Below are 19,779 nucleotides of genomic sequence, written 5' to 3' on the forward strand. Positions count from 1 at the left end.
TACGCTGCACAGACACATTTGTCATGTTTGTGCACCGCAAGACACCTCAGGCATTTGAAAGCTGTCCTTCCTTCCCGTCATCTTTATCAAACAGCTCTTATGCTTGAGACGAATTCCTGAGACTAACGGTGCTCTGACATGATGTTTTTTCATCTCAATTATGCAGTGGTTACATCAAATTTAAAATTACTTTTTTTATAAATTAAGCTGGACTTGATTTTAGGTTCATGAATACCCTTCAGCTTTCATCCGAGACCCTTTTTCGATTCTGAAGGCCAGAACAAATCTAAAAAGAAGTCCAGCTGGCTTCAACTCAAGCGCTTAAAACTACTCTGACCTGGATCAATGAGAACCTGCAAAGTCAAATTTATTAAATGACTTATTTTTCTTTCACTCATAAATAAAGACGTCTCTGTATGTGTGTGTGTGTGTTTGTGTTAATGTGTCTGTTAGGGCTGGGCCATATCATACCGTTCACGGTAATACCGGTATAATGTTGGGCAACGACAAGAAAATGAAATATCGCAATAGAATATGGGTACAGAGCCTACGGAGCATTACGGCTACCGTAGGCAGGAGCCTCGTGGAGTAATACGTACGGTGCTTCAACATAATATTACCGTATTGCGTGTGTGTGTAACCTCTTTCTAAGTTTTGTGGATATTATACATGGTTATGCTGAGGATATGTCGGCCAATTTCCACTGGAAATGCCTTTTGGTTAAACTGTCAGCAAGGAATTTGCATTTGCACTGTTACATTTTTATATAACTTTAATGCAAAAAACAGCTGCTTGTTTAAGTGAAAATACATTGATGGGTTTTTTTTTGCACTAATAAAATTGTTGTAAAGTATTTTGTCTAGTGTCAATTATATCGTCAGTTATATCGTTATCGCAAATTTTCAAATCTGTATCGTGATAAATATTTTTGGTCATATCGCCCTGCTCTTCACCTCCCTCTAGAAATGGACTGGCTTTTTAAACCATCATGCACACACTCACACTCCAATGGATGCATCAGATGAAACTTTGGGGGTTCAGTACCTTAAATAGCATCCACAGAACCACCGACCTTTTAATTAGTGGATGCTCTACCTTCTGAGGCACAGCTACATCCAAACTTACAACACCTAGTCCTGTCCAAATATCAACCGAGCTCAAACCCCACTTAGCTTCCAAGATCAGACAGGAACCATTTGGTACTCATTGGTTGTATTTCTGAGGTCAGCGCATTGTCAAATTTGAGCTCATCTCAGTGAGAACGCGTCACGTTTTGGCTAAAATCTGATGAGCTGGGATGACCACATGAATGTTTACATTGTCATTTCTGTGAGTAGATTTATTGACGTAATGCATTCCCATTACCGGCCTAAACCTTATTCTAACCTCACCGCTAAACCAATCCTCTGACGAGGAGTTAGAAGGTGTAAACACACCTCTAAAACCTCCTCACTAGAATAGTCTAAATTAAATTCAAACAAAATAGTAATGCAATACTTGGCTATGGTTTATGTTTATTGTGCTCTTTCGGTTTCTTGGAGGGCGCCGGGTTAAGCGACGACAAATTCAGTCACTCTCTTGTTGTGTGGCAACCCACAAATGACACGCTCAGCGAGCGCATTCTTACATCTGTGCTCGTTTCAAAGAGCATCACTCTGTGCACGTCTTCATGTGAGGACATCTGACAGCTGCAGTTAGAGAAATAACCCGGACCTCATTCTTTGTAACCCAGCGGGGGTTTTCTCCTTTTATTTTTGAACACCAGTAAAAGCAGTTTGGTTTGACATTAGAGAAGCTGGACAGATGAACTGTGCTGATTTTTTGTTTACTTTTTTTAAGTGGTTTAAGTACATTTTATTTTACAGCCCAAGTAACAGCTGAGGAAAAAATAAATAACACTTACTCGAGTTATTGCTGTTAAATTTGGCATTAACTTACAGAGCACAGCTCTGGTCTGCATGCACACGAGTGCTGACTGGATAGTTTGTCTGACTGGTTAGCTACTTTTCATATCTTTGATGTTTACTTTCCTCTCAGTCAGAGGCATAAAAGGCTTTCTATATGATTAAGAGTGCTCTGTTTTCACTAAGCTGGTTGAAACTTGCAATAAAACCTTATCTGACAGCAGCTCTACCTGAGAAAGGCCGCAGACAGTCTGTGCTCTCCACATTTTGTGTGTCATCAACTCAAGCTAATTAACCGCACACCAGTCCGTAGTCCAGGCGCCCGTGTGCGCTCACTCACCCACATAAAGCGTTAATTTTTTTCTACCTCCAGTGCATTTCCTGTATCAGCAGCAGAGCAGTTGAGGAGGGGACTTCAACTTTTTCACTAGTAATGCTATTACACAAGAGCCTAATGTGGAAACTCTGGCTGCCTCGTCCTGAGCCGCACATGGATGATCATGACCGAGGCTAAATGACTTGAGGTGGATGTCTGAGAAGGATGGTGAAGAAGAGGAAGTGATACAGAGCGACAACAATCACCACAGCTGAGCAGCATGCATGTGATTGAGGGGTGTCACCGTGCTGCTGCAAGGGCCTGTTTGTGAAACTGCTTTGTGCAGAGGTCCATGTCTAGACACCCACCCACCCACCAGCACCTTGAGTAGCCACCCACCCGCAGCCACACATCACCATCCACCCCCACATGCACAGACACACGCCCACCACCATTTTACAGCTCCAATCAGATGTAAACAGCATGATAAATCTAACTTCCTGGTCTGTCTCCCTGCCATCTCTCCTCGGTCAAAACCAGACATCTCAGCTTTCAGTGCTCCGCCGACTCTTCTACTCTTACATCTCACACTGTCTCCTCAGCTCGAGCCTCTTCGGGGAGCTTTCCCACTCTCATTTATCACTGCTGGCAAGCACCTGCTTTGAGTTTGACACCTGCCTGCCAACACCAACCCGCCATCAGCAAAAGAGTCAACAGGTCACCGTTAACAGTGTGCAGACCTGAGGCCCCCGAATATAAGAAACAAACACACACACAGCAACACTCCTTCAGACAGTGAACATCCGTCCACACACCCACAGCCATATGCAGCAGAGGGATTTGTGAATGAGCCGCTGCTCTTACCTTGGCACTGGAATCCCTGCTTCCCAAAGCCCCTGTGGACAGAAAGACAGGGCTGTGAGATTTGGGGAATTCACAGGATATGCATTGGCAGTGACGCGCACGCGCACACACATATCCAATCACACATGATCTCGCGCGCGCGCGCACACACACATCAACGGGGCCCTGTGTCTTCAGCAGCATTCCTCCAGTGTCAGAGATGGGTGTCCGGGACGATGCGGTAAAAACACCGAGCAGCAGCAACTGCTCTGCGGCTGCCGACACGCCATCTCTCCCCGACAGGCCCGCGGTGTTGTCGCATTGTGGAGAATTGTGGAGGGGGGTGGGGGGTGTATGGCGCACCGCGGTGTTTTTCATGACAATGACAATGAAAGAAACACTGCGGTGTCAGTGTGGACGAAGGCCGATTGAGCCGCAGCAGCAAGTGAATCACCTGTGTCCTTTCCCCTCACACACACACACGCCCGCGCGCACACTCACCAGATGAAGTCCGTGCAGTGGCTGCAGAAGGTTGGCTGCTTGAAGAAGCGCGCGATGAACTTGTGGTTCTTCACCTCGTGCACATTCTTCTGACGGAGGGCTCCCTGACGGGCAAAGCCGCGCGCGCTCTCCGGCACCTCTCCTTCGCTGTTGGGGTCAGCCATCTTAACGAGGAAGCGGCGGCGGTCCGAGAGGAGGAACGAGGGGTGAGGAGAGGGGAGAGAGAGACGCGACGGAGGCGGCGGGGGAGGACGAGTCGCGGTACAGGTGCCGCCTCCTTCTCCTCTTCGCCCCGCTGGCCGCCGCGGTGTCGCTCGTGCTGCCGGTGTTTTTGTCGGTCTGCGTCCAGCTCGCGCTCAAGCTGTTGCAGCTGCTTCTTCCGGCGGGTCCCCGTGCCGCGCGCCTGCTTCCCTCTTCTCACCGATGTGCCGCTGCTTACAACTCTCTCTCCCTCTCTCTCTCTCTGTATTTGTGCGTTGACGTGTTGTTTGTGTGGCACACCTCTGAAGCGATCTCTCTCCGTCTATGGGACCACGAGCCCTGCGTTCTTTCACTGTGATGTGACTTCTGGAGACACACGCATCCAAACCAGTCTGAGACGCCAGTTAACGGAAACCAGTGATTGCCCACGAGCCCGTGAGTCAGAGGCCCCTGAAGCTCCGATTTCAGAGTGTCCCTCATTATTAGCCAATCTGGTGACCCCGTTTTCTAAAAAAAAAATCTACCTTTAGTGCTAGACTCTTATTTCAGTATAAACATATAGAGAGCATTAGCATTTCAAGTTGAACTCGTGCCTCTGTGTCTGAATGAAAACTTACATTTTAAAATATTTTATTGATTATATACCTCTGACTTATTCTGTAAAGCGTAATTAGATGTGTCTATTGTCATCAGTGTTTTCAGCATTATTAATGTAGCTTTTCAGAGTCAGTGTAGACTTTGATAATCAGCACCTATTTGTCAATATATATGTAGACCGAGAGTATGGATTCTGGAAGTGAAAAATGTGCTGTTCCTCTAATCATGTAAAGACTCCTACAGTGCAAAGTGGAAACCAGGCGGAGGTACAGTGCAGACAGGTAAGCCATACTGTTGTCTCTACAGACAGGCCCACAGTTTGCTTTCTTTTCCTTTTAGTCTTATCAGATACAGTAAAACGACTACATAGTCAGAAGCATGAACATTACAAATTGAGTACACAGGACTTTGTGCATTTCTGTGGACAAACTAAATCAGTAGCTTGTAGAACCACCCTTAGCCTTTACCGTGTTGCTTCAGATCACTGAGGATGTGCAGGAATTTGTTTATGCACAGCTCTATTTCAATCAGGTTGAGGTGTGGACTTTGACTGGACCGTTGCAACACCTTCATTCTTTTCTTTTTCAGCCATTCTGGCATAGATTTTGCTGTTCTGTTTTGGGTCATTGCCCTGTTCAGTGATCCAGTGTGGACCAAGCTTTAGCTGATAAACAGAGCTGTTGGTCTCACATTTGACTCTAGAGGAGTTCAAGGCCACCTTAATGACTTCAAGCTGCCCAGGTCCTGTGATTGCAAAACAAACCCAAATCATCACCACTCCTCCACCGTGCTCGACAGTTGGTATGATATCAGCCTGTGCTGATATGCCGTGTTTTGCTTTTATCAAACATGGCTTCATGCATTATGGTCAAGATCTCCACTTTAGTCTCATATGCTCAAAGGACATTGTTCCACAAGTGTTGTAGTTTGCTCAAGTACAAATTTCCAATCGTAAACCACGCTCCATGTTCTTTTTAGAGAGAAGAGGCTGTCTCCTGGCAACCCTTCCAAACAAGTCATACCTGTTTAGTGTAAATTTAAATGTGCTGTCATGAACTTCACCATTTAACACACTAACTGAGGCCTGAGTTTGAGATGTAGCTCTTCGTGCAACATTCAGTGAAACTGCAAAAAATCAATGTGAACTCTGAGATTGTTGCTTCTTGATAACACACACCCAAATGCTCTGGACCAGCAAACTTCCCAAATGTGTGCCTGTAGAGATGCTCACACTTCCAAATCAGATTTTTTTTTTTTCATAACTGTATTTTAGGTTATATGTATCTGGCAATCTTCTTTTAGAGGAAGCCAGTCAAAATTTATTTTTTAGACATTTTTAGTTTGTGTTTGTTTATTAACAAAACTGCTTTTATTGTCAATTTACATTTTTTTATATGGCTCTACTAATAATAACAATAATAACGATGTTATTAGAATTGCTATTGTTGTTAATTATAATTATTATTAATTACAATTCTTTTGATTATCAGGGAGGAAACATTGCAAACCATCGCATTTGTAAAACTACTGTTGATTGTTTCAGTATTTTTACATTCAAAATAGCTTAAAAGAATTAATCAGTTGTTATAATTGTCACATATTAGTTTTCTGTCAAGTGACTCACTGATTAATCAAATAATCATTTCAGTGTTAGAGTGCTCATTGGTTCCTCGAGAAATAAACACACTGACAAGTACAAAGCAGGTCAAGTATGTACAGTATGCATTTAATCTGATGTTTCAGCAGGTTGAACCAGCCGAGGCAAACACAGCCTGTTGCTCCAGGCATCTTTTTTTAAAACTGACAGGCTGTGGTAAAGTCTTGCTTAAGCTTCCTGTGCAGGCTACTGATATGAGGTTGGGATCACGAAGGAAGATAAATGTATTAATACACCCAAATCTCACAAGACTGCATTTTTTTTCTGTCCCTGGGAGTTTGCAAGTCAGTTATTTTTGTTAGAGAATTGTAATTGCTTGAATTGAACATCAGTTAAGACATGTCAGCTTAGCTCTACAATAATGTTGTCCTGTTATATTTTTAAAATGGCAGTAGGGAGGCGAGGTTTTTTCAGTGTAAAACCAGGAGAATTCAGAGCTGTATCGGGAGGATTGACCAAAAATGTTTTGTTTTTCCTCATTGTCTTGTTAAACACTAATTAAACCTTTTCAAACCTTTATTGGATCGGGCTTTCCGGTTATCTGACCAAATACAGAAGTGTCGCCTTCGTGTCCGAATGAGCACCTTAAACACGTTTACGGTAAAGCTACCACGGGTGGGGCCTTTGCAATATTTGAATATAACTTTCCACTTACAACACGTCAGGATGCATTCCATCAGATTAATAAAAACTAACACATGAAATTACAGCATGCAGACCTGCCTCTCGTAAATCTTGAGTCTCTAAAAGACTGTTAGGGAGAACAGCCTCACTGGGGTTAATCAAAAACTGACTGTTACACTGTGATCTCTGACACAGTTATGTATGTTAAACAGGCTTTTTTCTGCACACACAACGACCTGAATATGACAAAACATCATAGGAATAGTTGGTTGCTGGAGGTGCACACAGCAGTCTCCACCATTCATATTTTCCTTATAATATAATAATAATAATATAATAATAATAATGATAATAATAATAATAATAATTTTATCTATAGGCACCTTTCAGACCCTCAAGGTCACCTTACAATAACACAAGAACAATAGCAGCAATAAAATATAATAAACATGGCAAAATAAAATTTAGACATGAGGTAAAAAAAAATCAAAAACAAACTTTGACTTCTAATTTTACTTCTATTCAAGACATGAAATGTTACTAGAATACAATGTTTTGTGTTGAAGACAGAGCCTTTAATAAATCAGATTAATAACGCTCATCAGTAATGCTCATAATATTAGTAGTGATAACTGCATGCTAAAATGACCCAAAGTTATTTAGTTGCTTCCAGCTGATCATAGAAGTCTTTCTTCTGGGATTATTACATATCTACAGCACCAGAATCCATACACTAACATTTCCAAAGGGAGAGAGATGATCTTGCTTCAAATGTGGCTACTGCAACATAAATATTTAAAAATAACTAAAAAGAAACTAAGAAGAAACTGTCCTCAACACAAAAACAGGATCAATCAGGCTCTAACAGCCAGATAATGTTCTATACTTCACTCTGTGCAGCTGTTAGAGTGACAAAGGTTATCTGATCGGTTGATTAAAATGTACTAAAATGTGTATGGGTGTTCGTCTATATAACTACAAATGGCCGCTTCATTAGGTACATCTGTTCATCTGCTCATTAACACAAATATCTAGTCAGCCAATCACGTGGTAGCAAATGTGCTTTTAAGTATGTATACAAAGCAAAGATTACCTGCTTGAAGTACAAACTGAGCATCTGATTGGGGAACAAAGGGGATTTAAGTGACTTTGAATGTGGCGTGGTTGTTGGTGCCAGACAGGCTGGTCTGAATATTTCAGAAAGTGCTGATCTACTGAGTTTTTCAGCCCATAACCATCTCTAGGGTTTACAGATAATGGTCTGGAAAAGAGAAAATATCTTGTGAGCTGCAGCTCTCTGGGTGAAAATGCCTTGTGGCAGTCAGAGGTTCCAGACTGCTGAAAGGTGAGAGGAAGGCAACAGTAACTCTACCACTGTTACAGCCAAGGTATGCAATAGAGCACCTCTGAATGCACAACATGCCCATCCCTGAAGCAGATGGGCTATAGCAGCAGAAGGCCACACTGGGTCCCACTTTGCCCTCATCAGTCTTGATTTCTGCTGCAACACTGAGATGATATAAACAACACGAAAGCATGGATGCATCCTGCCTTGCATCAGTGTTTCAGGTGGTGTGAGGGATACTTAATTGGTACACTCAGTACCAGCTGAGCATTATTTAACACCACAGCCCATCTGAGTGTTGTTACTGACCATGTTGATGCCTTGATCATAGCATATCCTTTTTATACACCATGTCACAAAACTCATATCATCTCAAGGGAATTCAAGGGAATCTTCTTGAACATGACAATGAGTTCATTGTACTCCAAAGTCAGCCAACTGAGCATCTGAGGAGTGTTTCCAGCAACCGCTGAGGTAGGGGGGCCAACCCAGTGCTAGCATGTGTACCCAATAAAGTGGTGAATGAGTGTACATCTAAAAGACAGAAAGCTATTGCCGCAATGAGAAAATCAGCAATGTTGTATTGCTGAAAAGTGTTTTTATAGTGATTAAAGTAACACACTGAATTAATATTCTGTTATTTGCTACTCATTTGCACAATCCACATGTGATCCATAAAACAAGGTATACAAGTCTATTTAAAGTGTAGGCGGTGGGGTGTTTCCTTTGATTCCTGTTTATATTAAACACTGTTCCTTCAGTCTCTCTGGAATGGCAGCGTTATGTGTAGGAGGTTATGTGTGAATGACGGAAACCTCTGCCTTTTCTGAATATTTGAACCTGTCATGTTACAGGTTTCATGTGAGAAAATGGGCTAAAAGGTGTCAGTCTGTCACCTTCCCACAACTCAGAGCAGCCATTCCAGCAATCAGTTTTAGCTGCACTGATGGCTTTAATGATTGAATGAAAACAAGAGTCTCAGTTGGCATGACTAAGATGACTGTGCAAAACATTTTTAGCACACTAAAAAAACATCAAAAGATCAAGTCACACTTATCAGTGGCAGATAACCTCACTGGTTGCTTTTCACCTATATTTTCCCCGTCTGCATGTGATGCGTCTCGCTGTTAAAGAAAACTGAAAAACAGTAAAATGCTTTTTATTTCCCATGCCTTTTTTAAGGTCAACATAATCTAGAGATCTAATTTTAATTACATTTCACTTAAAAAAAATTTTTTTTTAAATGTTTGTGTATGGAAAATATGTGAGCGTTATGTTTCTAGAGAGAAGGCTGATGGGAAAAAAATCATAAAAGTAGGCAAGAACAAAGCTCGCTGACAAGTTACAGCAGTGTTTACCTTTAACTGCATCGTACACAAAAGATCACGCTAACCACTGATAAACAGTGAATTTAACAAGAATATGCTTGTGTAATAGTCAGAATATCTGGAAAAACAGGTAAACAGGTGTTGCTGGAGCTTGTGGACACTCTGAGGCAAATTTCTGTGTAGTTTAGATACTGGTGTTTATAATGAGTAAGTAAGTAAGTAAAATTTTATTTATATAGCACATTTCTAGATAAAATATCACAAAGTGCTTTACAAGGTATAAAACAAAAACAGTCAAAAGTTGACAAAATGCAATCCCATAATGAGTGTTTATGGGATTAAGCTTTCCACCATTAGTCTGTGGTGCAAATGTTCAATAAATTGCTTGAAAAAAAATCTAAGGGCTCATTTTTTCTAGGAAATACACAGGCAGTGTTGGAACTGCTGTCCTGTGCAAACTTGTTCAAGCTCTGAACTTGATCCAAATTTCACTCCCATTTTTCCTTTGAACACCACTTCTGCCAAAACAGAGGTAACAGAGCAGTCAGCAGTCCAGCACTGAACATGGTCGACGGTAGCAGAAGTACAAACAGAAACTGAGATGGACCTGGCGCGTTGCCTGTTTTCATGCCCGTGCACAAATAATTGAACTCTTTGGTGGGTGTGAGAGTCTGGGAAACTCAGCCAGGTACTAAAGTACTTTCACACCATTGTAAACTGAACAACTTGGCAGAAGTTCCTCTGCTTTTAAATGATTTTTAGTTTAAAGAACTCCGTAGTGCTGTTTATCTTCACTGATTTTGCTTTTGTGTTTGTTTTGATCATCCCTAAATCAATAAATTGTGTCAAATTAAAGCCTTGCTCTGTTTCAAAGGTTGATTCATTTCCTGCCAACTCTAGAAATGTTCCAGGACGTTTGTTCACTCTCTACGGAGTGCGAGGCAGATCTCACTGCACACTTTCACCATATCCACCTGTTCAAGTGCCCATTAATACAAATATCTAATCAGTCAATCACATGGGAGCAACTCTGTGCATTTAGAGATGTAGAGATAGTCAAGACAAACTGAGTATCGAGGTATGCAAAAGAGCACGTCAATGCACTCACTAGTTGAACTCAACTGATTTGATGGGCTACAGCAGCAGAGGACATTACTGGATGCTACAGCTTTCAGCTAAGAGCAGGAAACTGAGATTAAAGCCAGCATGAGGTCAGATTTAGGCATAAACACCATGAAAGCAATTATCCATCCGGTCTTGTATCAACACTTCATCCTGCTGGTGTTGGTGTAAGGATGTTGGTACACTTTGGGCCTCTTACCACCAACTGAGCATCATTTCAGCACCGCAGCATTGCTGTTAACGATGTCCACACCATGACCACACTGGACCAATCAGAGTTTACAGTAAGATAATGCACCATGTAACAAGGTCCAGATCATCTTAATCTGGTTTCTTGAAAGTGACAATGGGTTCACTGTACTCAAATGAGCTCCAGAGTTTCTCAGTTCAACAGAGCCCCTTTGGGGTGTGATGGAACAGGAGATTCACATCATAAAAGTGTAGTTTGACGCTGTCGTGTCTGTATATACCAAAATAAGTAAAGCCCACTTGTTTTGCCTGATATTCTCTGTTTTTTTTATCAGAATACGATTATTTGATCTCGGGTAAACTGCAGATTATAGTCTGTAACATATTAGTAAATAGAGAGATTTTACAGGAAAATAATAGGGTGGCATTCCCAGCATAAAGGTTCATTTAAAAATAAATAAAAATAATATTTTATAGCTTCATTGGCTGGGCATGTCTGCAGGACCACATAAATTGTAGTCTCCCGCCTTCTAGTGGCTCAGTCAAAGAAAAGCAAATTCCACCGTTTTTTGTTTGCGTAACTGTGGGCGAGCTCCTCCCACCAGGCCACAGGCTATTGGTTAATACTCTAAGCAAAACCACGTGGTTGGTCAGTGGGTGCTGTCAGTTAAACCTGTACGGAACAGTTTCCACACGCTCGATCATTGTGTAAGCGTCTCTCCCACCCTTGAACCTGCGGTAAGTATCACCTAGACGAAGCTCAGGCTGTAGTGAATGTGTGAAGAGGGAAAATAACTTTGTGTTTTCCTCAGTCATGCCGACGTCACCTGTTAAAACGAGGATCCCCCTCACCAGCTTTGGACACTTGGTAACAGAGGTGAAGGTAGGAAGGGGGCTTGATCCGGGGATTTCCAGGTGAAATGAAACGGTGCATGCGGTGGAGGGGGATTTAGCTGCTACAGAATGGATATGAAGGGGTTTAAAAGACAAACGGGAGGGGGGGGGGGGGGGGGGGTCTATAATAAACATTAAGGGAGGTCTTAATGTTTAGGTTATCATTTATGTGTTATAGTGTCAACAATAAGCAGCAATACCAGTTACCTTTGTCCTGCTTTGTCTTCTCTGATGGATCTGCCCAGTGAATGAAGCACATTTCCACAAGCATCACAACGTCTTTATTACCTTTGACTTTATTATGTAAGATTGTATTCAGCTGCTATTCTGTACAAGTGAAATTCAACTGAAAGAGGCAGGAAACAGACCAGCTATTAAAAGAATATACGGAGGGCAACAAAAAAGACGGATCCTTAAAACTTGGGCTAAAAACAGTCCGTGGAAACTAAAATCATCCAAAAATCCCAGTAAGACTTACATCATACATGCCTGTAACTGTACTACAGACAGATTAAACAATGAATGGGGTTGTGGGGAATTTCCTTAAAGATCAGAATCTGCACCAGGAGGACCCGGGGCCCCACTGCACAAGTGTTAGGTCTGAAATTCGTGTCTGAGGATTTCATCCTGGAACCTAAAAGCAGTCAGGGCACCGCCGGCTAACACGTGGAGGTCTTCTCAGACGCACTGCTAAAAAACGGTCATGCAGGAAGATGTTGCATAATTCAGCTGCATCTGCAGGCTCTTTCACATCTGTCGTATGTGCTCAGTGAGTAAAGAGAATGCGGCACCAGAGGTGCACCTGCCAGCTGTAAAACAAGTGCTAGGTGAGCTGCACAGAGCAGGTCCCACCGAGTCACAATGGCTTTTGCTTCCTGACTGGACTGATCGATATGCCTGAAGTGTTACTGTGTTGATGGGTCAGACTAGAGAGTTTGGGGTTTTTTTAGATTATAAAATAAAGACCTGTTTATTAGCCTCTTAAATGTCAATGTAAATTGTTTATTTATTTGTTTGGCGGCATTTATAATTTCTTAGTACCTTCTAGGTGCCAGCTCCTCTGATTAATATATTTTAAAAGACTTCTCCTTTAAGTAACAAGGTGCCATTTCCGGCATAGATGTTTATCTAAAAATAAAATATAAATAGACTAAAACATTAAAAATGCTTGCTTTTTTTGGCTCAGCATGTATGCAGGACGGGATATAAATGATAAACATATTATTTAGATGCTAAATAATCACTGTAAACTTATTTATTCCTTCATTCATTTGATCAATATTTGCAATCCTTTTGTTTGACCACTTGGGGGCAGCAGTCAATTTTATCTGAACACTTGTGGATCTGCTTTTTAGTCCTACACATATGCATGAAGTACTCTTTGTTACAAGGGAGCAGCCACCCGTATATTTTTATTATATACATGAAGTATACAAGTAAGAATAATATATGCCTTTAACTGTTGGTTTGTGCTGGTGAAAAGTGTCAGTGAGCTTGGGTTAAGGCAGGGATGTCCAACTCCAGGCCTCAAGGGCCGGTGTCCTGCAGGTTTTAGATATCATCCTGGGCCAGCACACCTGAATCAAATGATAAGTTCATTACCAGGCCTCTAGAGGACTTCAAGACATGTTGGCTGTATCCCAATTCAGGGTCTGCAGCCTTAAAGTACGCAGCCTCAACGATCCTCAAGGGCCGCGTACTTAAAGACCGCTAAGGCCGGAAGTGCGAGGCTTGTGAAATGGGACGGTCTAGCCTCCGTTGCGCTGCCCAGGTTGCCTAGCAACCATGATACTAAATCATACAGCTTTGTTTGACAGAAATGAAGGAGAAAAGCTTTTGTTCATTTGTTTCTTTGTTTCTCTGTAAGATTAAGCTCAACTATTGAACGGCGTATATTTTAAAGTAAAGGCTGTAAAACCAAGTTAGTACAAACGTCACTAATGTCACATAACTTTGCCGACATGTGGCCAACAGTAATGTTTTAATGTTCTTCGTTATTAAACATTTGCACATAAATAAGTGACATAATATTCAGTACTTACTTAAAGTTTACTCTTTGGGCGCCCCTCATCCGCCGTTTATTTCGGCAAAATTATCCACACCCACCGCTGCGCTATGCATTCTGGGATATATTGGGCCACGAAGTCTACACCGCCACGTCCTTAAAATTCAGGGAAATGAAGGACGCATTTGAGGGCCGCATTTCGAGCAGCCTTCGAATTGGGACAGCCTTCGTCGCGTCGCGGTGACGTAATCGGCCTTAAAATGCGGCCTTTAAGGCTGCAGACCCTGAATTGGGATACAGCCGTTGAGGAGGTAATTTAGCAATTTAAATCAGCTGTGTTGGATCAAGGACACATCTAAAACCTGCAGGACACCAGCCCTTGAAGCCTGGAGTTGGACACCCCGGGGTTAAGGCTTGCTTCTGCACTGGAGCTGTAATGTGCTCAGTGCTGCCCCCTGCGCTGGCAGTGCAGAAGACACCACTGTGAGGTGGCCGGGCTACTTTTAAACTGTGTAAAAGGGAACCACAGATTCCCGTTGTCATATGATGCGTTATTATTAGTAGTAGTAAAACATAAAATGCTGACTGTAAGCAGTTTCAAAGTTACTAAGCGATTGATTCAAGAGAAAATAAACAGAAGACAGGATGTTTTTCATTTCAGTCTCAGTGATATTGTAGTTCATTCCTTAATGAAAGCTACAATTTAAAAACTATATAGACAAAGTGTTTGAGTTAGTTTTTTGTTTTTTTTTAACTTGTTTGTATATAGATCTAGCTTTATATTCTTTCTTATTGTGTGCCATCTGTAATGTTTGACTCAAATACCCCACAGAACTGGACAGCATAGCGAGCTCCCATCCTCTGTCAAGCTGTCACCCTTAACCCACGAGGTTCAGGAACTGTCGGATATGATGTTTGTTTAATTGTCATGTAAATGTTAGGCAAGACTGTTACATTTTTTATTTTTCATTAATAGTAGTATTATACTTGTACATATCAACAGGAGTTTGACTTCAGTTTTCATACACGGCTCCTTCCAGCTGTAGAGCTGCTGCTGGTTTCAGCTGTTGTTGTTTCAGGCTCCGTTTGTCTGTTTGAAGGGGAAGGTGGATATAAGACTGCTGTTGTAACCACAAGAAGAAGAAAAACAAAACAAGCTCACCACTGATTTTCAAAAATTATTTCAGTTGCACTTTTTCAACTTTTATTGACGTGGTTTTACGTATAAGGTTTCAGGAGGAACAAGAGTTTCCTCTCTGCTACGTTAATAATATGAACCATAGCGGCAGGAGAAATCAGCAAGATGAAGAGGAGCATTGTGTCCCTCCTCGACCCTGGCTCACTTTATCTAATGTTCGTAATGGGAAGCTATTTCCCCCTTCACAAGAATTCTTTCATTTCCTCGTAGTTTACTGTAAACCTGATGTTCTAGATGAATGGTTCCCTTCATGGAAATCAGTGCATGTGACAAACGCGTAATTGTTGTCCCAAGTCTGGGTAATCAGACAGACAACAATAACCGTCCTGACATTTATCGACCACAGGATTAGTTTGGATGTAAACGACAATCACATAAAGCTCACAGGCTTAAAGTGCTAGTAAAGTATATCTATGTTTTTTGTTTTGTTTTTTTCCTCTCATGCTAGCTGAGTATGAAACACAAACCATGTGATAAAGTAAGCTTTGTTTTGTTTTGTGTGTGTATGTATATATATATACATACATACATACATACATACATACATACATACATACATACATACATACACACAACCACCTGAACCTGGCCCAACCTGAACATCATTTCCAAACCTGTAGGGCCTGAACAGTTCTATTTCGTTACACCAATTCAATGCAAAAACATTAAAAGCAGTAGTTATTAAATATCAAACCTTTGGAGTCAACAGACTCCAAAAAAGTGAAAGAATATAAGCAGCATATTTTATCGATCACTTTTATTCCTAAAATGATAAATTAGAATCCATATAAACAACTCTAAACAGCGAATGCTACGCTACAGTCAGACCGCTGTTAGCTATCCTAGCACAAAAAGAGGGAAACTGCTAGCTTGGCTCTGTAAAAAGCTAACAAATGTGAGAACCCGCATTTGTAAAACTCGCAAACTGCCATACCACATCTCATTTGCATTATGCATACGAAAAACCAAGGTGTGAAACCGACTAAGCTGTGGTTTTACAGCCGGTGGTGAGTGGACTTCAGCCAGGCAGCATTTTGTGCTAAAATATATATATATATATATATATATACACACACACACACACACACACACACACACACACACACACACACACACACACACACATCCAGGGGCATGTCTAAAACAGAGGCATGGGGTTGCACCAGCCCCACTGAAATATGAATAGTTTGCACTTTTGCTGTTAAATCTTAAAATCCCCAACACCACTGGATGGGGCCAGTAGGAGTACGTTTACTGAAGTACTTGTAAAAACACTTGTACTAGTACTATGCTGCTTTCCTTTTTTTCTTTTTTGTCTCTATTCTGAATGTGATTGTTGCACTTTGTACCAAACTATTTTAAAGCTTTCTTTACTTAATATTTTTGCAGATTACTTAAATTACAATTGATCAAAGTACAATATTTAAGCAATTAAAGTCTTCGACGGCTTTAACAATAAAGAGATATACACATCAAAAAATCAATAATTATATTCCAGTAACATCATGTATATTACTCAAGTGTCATTACATATGTGAATGATTATAACTTTTACTTAAGTAAAACGTCTAATTACTTTTTTACCCTCAAAAGTCAACAAAATTATGTTCAAATTGTTATTCAGGTCCGCTTTTCACATAATAACTCTGCATTAGGACTCAGGGCTGCATATGAGCTTGAACTTGCTCCCCTCCCCCATTTGCCATCCAATTTTTAAAATTCATTTAAACACCCCTGATATCCTCTTTGCTTCCTCTGCAAATGTCCAAACCATCTCAACCTTGCCTCTATAGTTATGTCTCCAAACCGCTCGACCTGAGCTGTCCCTCTGATATGCTCATTTATAAGGTCCAATGTCCATATAATGTCTATATAATGTTCATTCTTGTTGATCCCAGTGAAAATCTTATCTTTAGCTTGGCTTCCTGTTTTTTTGTGGGTGTTACCATCTCCAAACCATAGTTCACAGTAGATCTCACATCCCGTCTTGTAAACCTTCCTTTCCCTTTCTTGCTTTCCCTTTCACTCTTGCCATTGTTTTCAACCTGGTGTGTGAAACGAATGTTTTAACTTGACCCCACTTCTGCATCTATCTCGTCTTTATCAGCATGCCTCTTTCACCCTCTCCTTTTCATTTCTTATTTAGTGAACCTGAGCTCCTGTGTATTTGTGCCCACTAGCATACACCAACACGATTGGTCAAAAAAACTCAATAGGGAAAAAAAGGCATGTGACACATGCAGCAATCAAATATATTAACAATATAAACCATTTTAATAAAAGGAATCATCACAATACATTTCAAAAATCGGTTCAAAGGGTGTCCCACTTTAACTGAAATGAATGACCCATTTTATCTAATACATTACGGTAAACTGGGCCAGGAGGTAAAGAGATTTCTCTTCATTTTACAAAATTTTATCTTAGAGAGATCCTCATAACAAGGGTTGTGAATTTAGAGATGTCTCTTTGCTTGTTATTGATTTATTAACCTTATTAACAAGTGAGATTTCATATGTTCGTTCGCTTGTCATCTGACAGATTCAAAACGAGGTGTTCCCCTTAGCAACCTCAGACCAAATAAGATCAAATGCTAAATATCAGGTAGTGTTTTAGCACCAGTTTAAAATGCCTTGCAGTCAGTCACCAGCTGTTAACCTTTAAAGAGATGAGATGCTAAGATCCTAAAATAACCCACTTTACCTACAGGCCCAATTTTCACCCAGAGCAACCACCTTTTTTTCCCACTGCTCAGCAAACAAAAAAATAGCAGTTAAAAAAATGTAAAATTTGTAGACTTGACAAATGTTATTAGCTTGTTTATTAAGGGAAAACGCTTAGGATGTTGCTACAGAGTTTAATGCTAATGGCTGTGGAAGCTGAGCTAATGGCTGTGGAAGCTGAGCTTCATCAAATTCAGACGGTATGCTGGGTGTGATCTCAATTACTAGTAACAAGTGTGCAATCCCACTGTTGCTTTATCACGCTACTCACAGAAAAACGTGCCTCTACATGCAAAGGTATGCACGTTCCACGTCATCTATTTATAAAATAAATTGCTTAATTTCTTCATAAAGTTTTCATATCCTCCTGACCACCAGAAAAAAAAAAGTTGTCCAATCAAATTTTTTTTTTAAATCCCCCAATGTTTGTAAGGTAATTAGAAGACTGAAATCATTTTTTGGGAAAAAAAAGTTTAAATTTTTTAGATATCACATGTCCACTGCAGAGGACATTGGGAGGTCAAACATGTGAAAATGAACTTTGATGGCAAATATTTGCTTCAACTGTTCACCAAGGAGAAGTTTGAACTCAAGGAACTGTAGTGGTTTCTTCCCCCAAAACTGCAAGTCATTGCTATACTGAAGCCACGAGTTGGTGATTGCCAGATCAGAAAGTAGAGAACTGCACATACTGTCAATTTCTGAGTGCGAGAGACCATCCTGTAGAAACTCAACATTCGGCAACAAGGTCCACGTCACCTATATTGGTAGTGTACTCAGCAATGCCAGTGGCCTTGGCACATGGATAAACCTTTTGTTTTTCTTAGACCATCTTGTGCGTCTGTCCTGAGGTTGATTGCCATAGGCAGAGGATGCCATGACAACTGGCTTGTTGTCCAACCACTTAATGACAGCAAGTTCAGGTCTGAGTACCATCCCTGATGCTCCTCCTTCTTTCTTCTTCAAGAGCTTATTCCCTATGATCTTCTTCATCAGACAACTCAAGATCTGGGTTTCCCTCATCAAACTGCAATAAATTTCTTTCTGCTTCTAAAAAGGACTCCTTTTCCGGTCATTTAAAAAAACAGAACAAAATGGAGGAAATGACTACAAATGTCCACTACGGAGGACATTTTTTAAACACTTCAATACTATACTAAAGTGAAGTTAGAATTAAGCATACTATGTTTTAATGTGTTATTAAGAGACTTATTTAAAATGTGTTAACAACATTTATGGCTAAAAATTGCTCAATAAGAAGTTTTATGCACTTACTTTTCTTCTTCCCATAAAATGTGCTTGCAGCGATGGCCGCCATGTTCCTTAATGAAAAAACTAAAGTTCCCAAAGCTCCACCCCTTCACATTTGATATCATTGGAAAGCCCTAAATGTCCTCTGTAGATACCAAAAGGAGGCAATTCTGTAGTATGCAGTGCATTGGAGATATTCAGGTTTAGAAAGGTGCTCTACAGAGGACAAATTTGCATTGCTGGTAGTCAGGAGGATATTGCAGCATTTATTAGATTCCATGAAAAAACACAATAATAATTCCTTAATTAAAAAACGCAGAGTGCGCTTACTCAAGCTTTGTTATTGGTTTTTCCTTTTGTTTATTTTCCATAAGTCTGTTCATTATTTAATCTGGTGCTTTCACATTCGTTCTGACTGGGTTTGCATAATTCTGAGGGCATTCATCATGTGCTTCTATTGTATGTGTTTGTTTGCTAGCTTTTATTTTCTGTTTTCTTCATCTTTTATTTTATATCTTTCAATGCACGTTTTTTTTAAAACGTCTTGGAAATGTGTCAAAAAATATCACAGATCTGATCTCAGCGCTTCCTCTTACTGTTTCTGTGTGCTCTGTGTTTTAGAGACAGCTGTTTGGCATTGAGGCCCCTTCTTCTGTGGAACTGACGGGTTGGAGGAAATACTTTAATAGCTACACTCTGCAGGGTCGCAGAAATGTACTTAGCCAGCACACACTTTTATACACACGCACACATCTTTATAGAGATATTACACACAGGCGCGCCGCCGACTCAGAATCCCAAATGTTTCCTTCTCTTCTCTGCAGTGTGTCTTGGCTACTTATGGGATCTTTGCAGTAACGGCAGCTGCCTACTTGATGCTTAGACAGAAGAAAAAAGAAAACCAGACATCCACCTCCACGGCCTGAGAGGCTAACGTCTTGCAGTCATGCGTTTTCTCTGTGATGTGAGGGGTACTGCACCTTCAAGTCAGCTGCAAGTTACAGAGTGTTAATAAATGCTTTGTCCGTGCTTGTCTGATCATTATTCATTGATACAGGGCTCTAGAGTGCGACCAATTTGG

The 19,779-nt window shown here is 40.9% G+C and overlaps 2 protein-coding genes across 3 annotated transcripts in view; one reads left to right on the forward strand and one right to left on the reverse strand.

Annotated features, from left to right (window-relative positions):
- Positions 1–4,191, reverse strand: part of LOC146385827 (protein kinase C beta type-like) — a 38,998-nt gene extending 34,807 nt beyond the window's left edge. The window contains exons 1-2 of one of the 2 annotated variants that reach the window (XM_084931801.1): positions 3,565–4,190; positions 3,085–3,116 (exon numbers count right to left, since the gene is read on the reverse strand). In XM_084931801.1, coding sequence (XP_084787927.1) covers positions 3,085–3,116; positions 3,565–3,728 — 196 coding nt within the window. In that variant the 5' untranslated portion in view covers positions 3,729–4,190. Of the gene's footprint in view, positions 1–3,084; positions 3,117–3,564 lie in introns of both variants that reach the window. The other variant, XM_084931803.1, reaches the window with a different exon arrangement.
- A 7,084-nt stretch (positions 4,192–11,275) lies between these two features.
- Positions 11,276–19,727, forward strand: LOC146385828 (ATP synthase F(0) complex subunit k, mitochondrial-like). The gene is made up of 4 exons (XM_084931807.1): positions 11,276–11,365; positions 11,440–11,510; positions 19,320–19,412; positions 19,523–19,727. Exons 2-4 carry the CDS (start codon positions 11,442–11,444, stop codon positions 19,622–19,624), a joined length of 264 nt encoding a protein of 87 aa, XP_084787933.1. The 5' UTR covers positions 11,276–11,365; positions 11,440–11,441; the 3' UTR covers positions 19,625–19,727.
- Positions 19,728–19,779: the final 52 nt, after the last annotated feature.

This window comes from Perissodus microlepis, chromosome 6, assembly GCF_051167445.1.
Source record: "Perissodus microlepis isolate ML-2025 ecotype Zambia chromosome 6, ASM5116744v1, whole genome shotgun sequence".
In the NCBI taxonomy this organism is placed as follows: Eukaryota; Metazoa; Chordata; class Actinopteri; order Cichliformes; family Cichlidae; genus Perissodus; species Perissodus microlepis.

Bases quoted from the DNA above. Each gene is read 5' to 3' on its own strand.
- LOC146385828 (XM_084931807.1), top strand. From the start codon at position 11,442: ATGCCGACGTCACCTGTTAAAACGAGGATCCCCCTCACCAGCTTTGGA. The intron at 11,511-19,319 runs GTAGGAAGGGGG...TCTGTGTTTTAG, and splicing joins ACTTGGTAACAGAGGTGAAG to AGACAGCTGTTTGGCATTGA. The intron at 19,413-19,522 runs GTACTTAGCCAG...TCTTCTCTGCAG, and splicing joins CTCTGCAGGGTCGCAGAAAT to TGTGTCTTGGCTACTTATGG.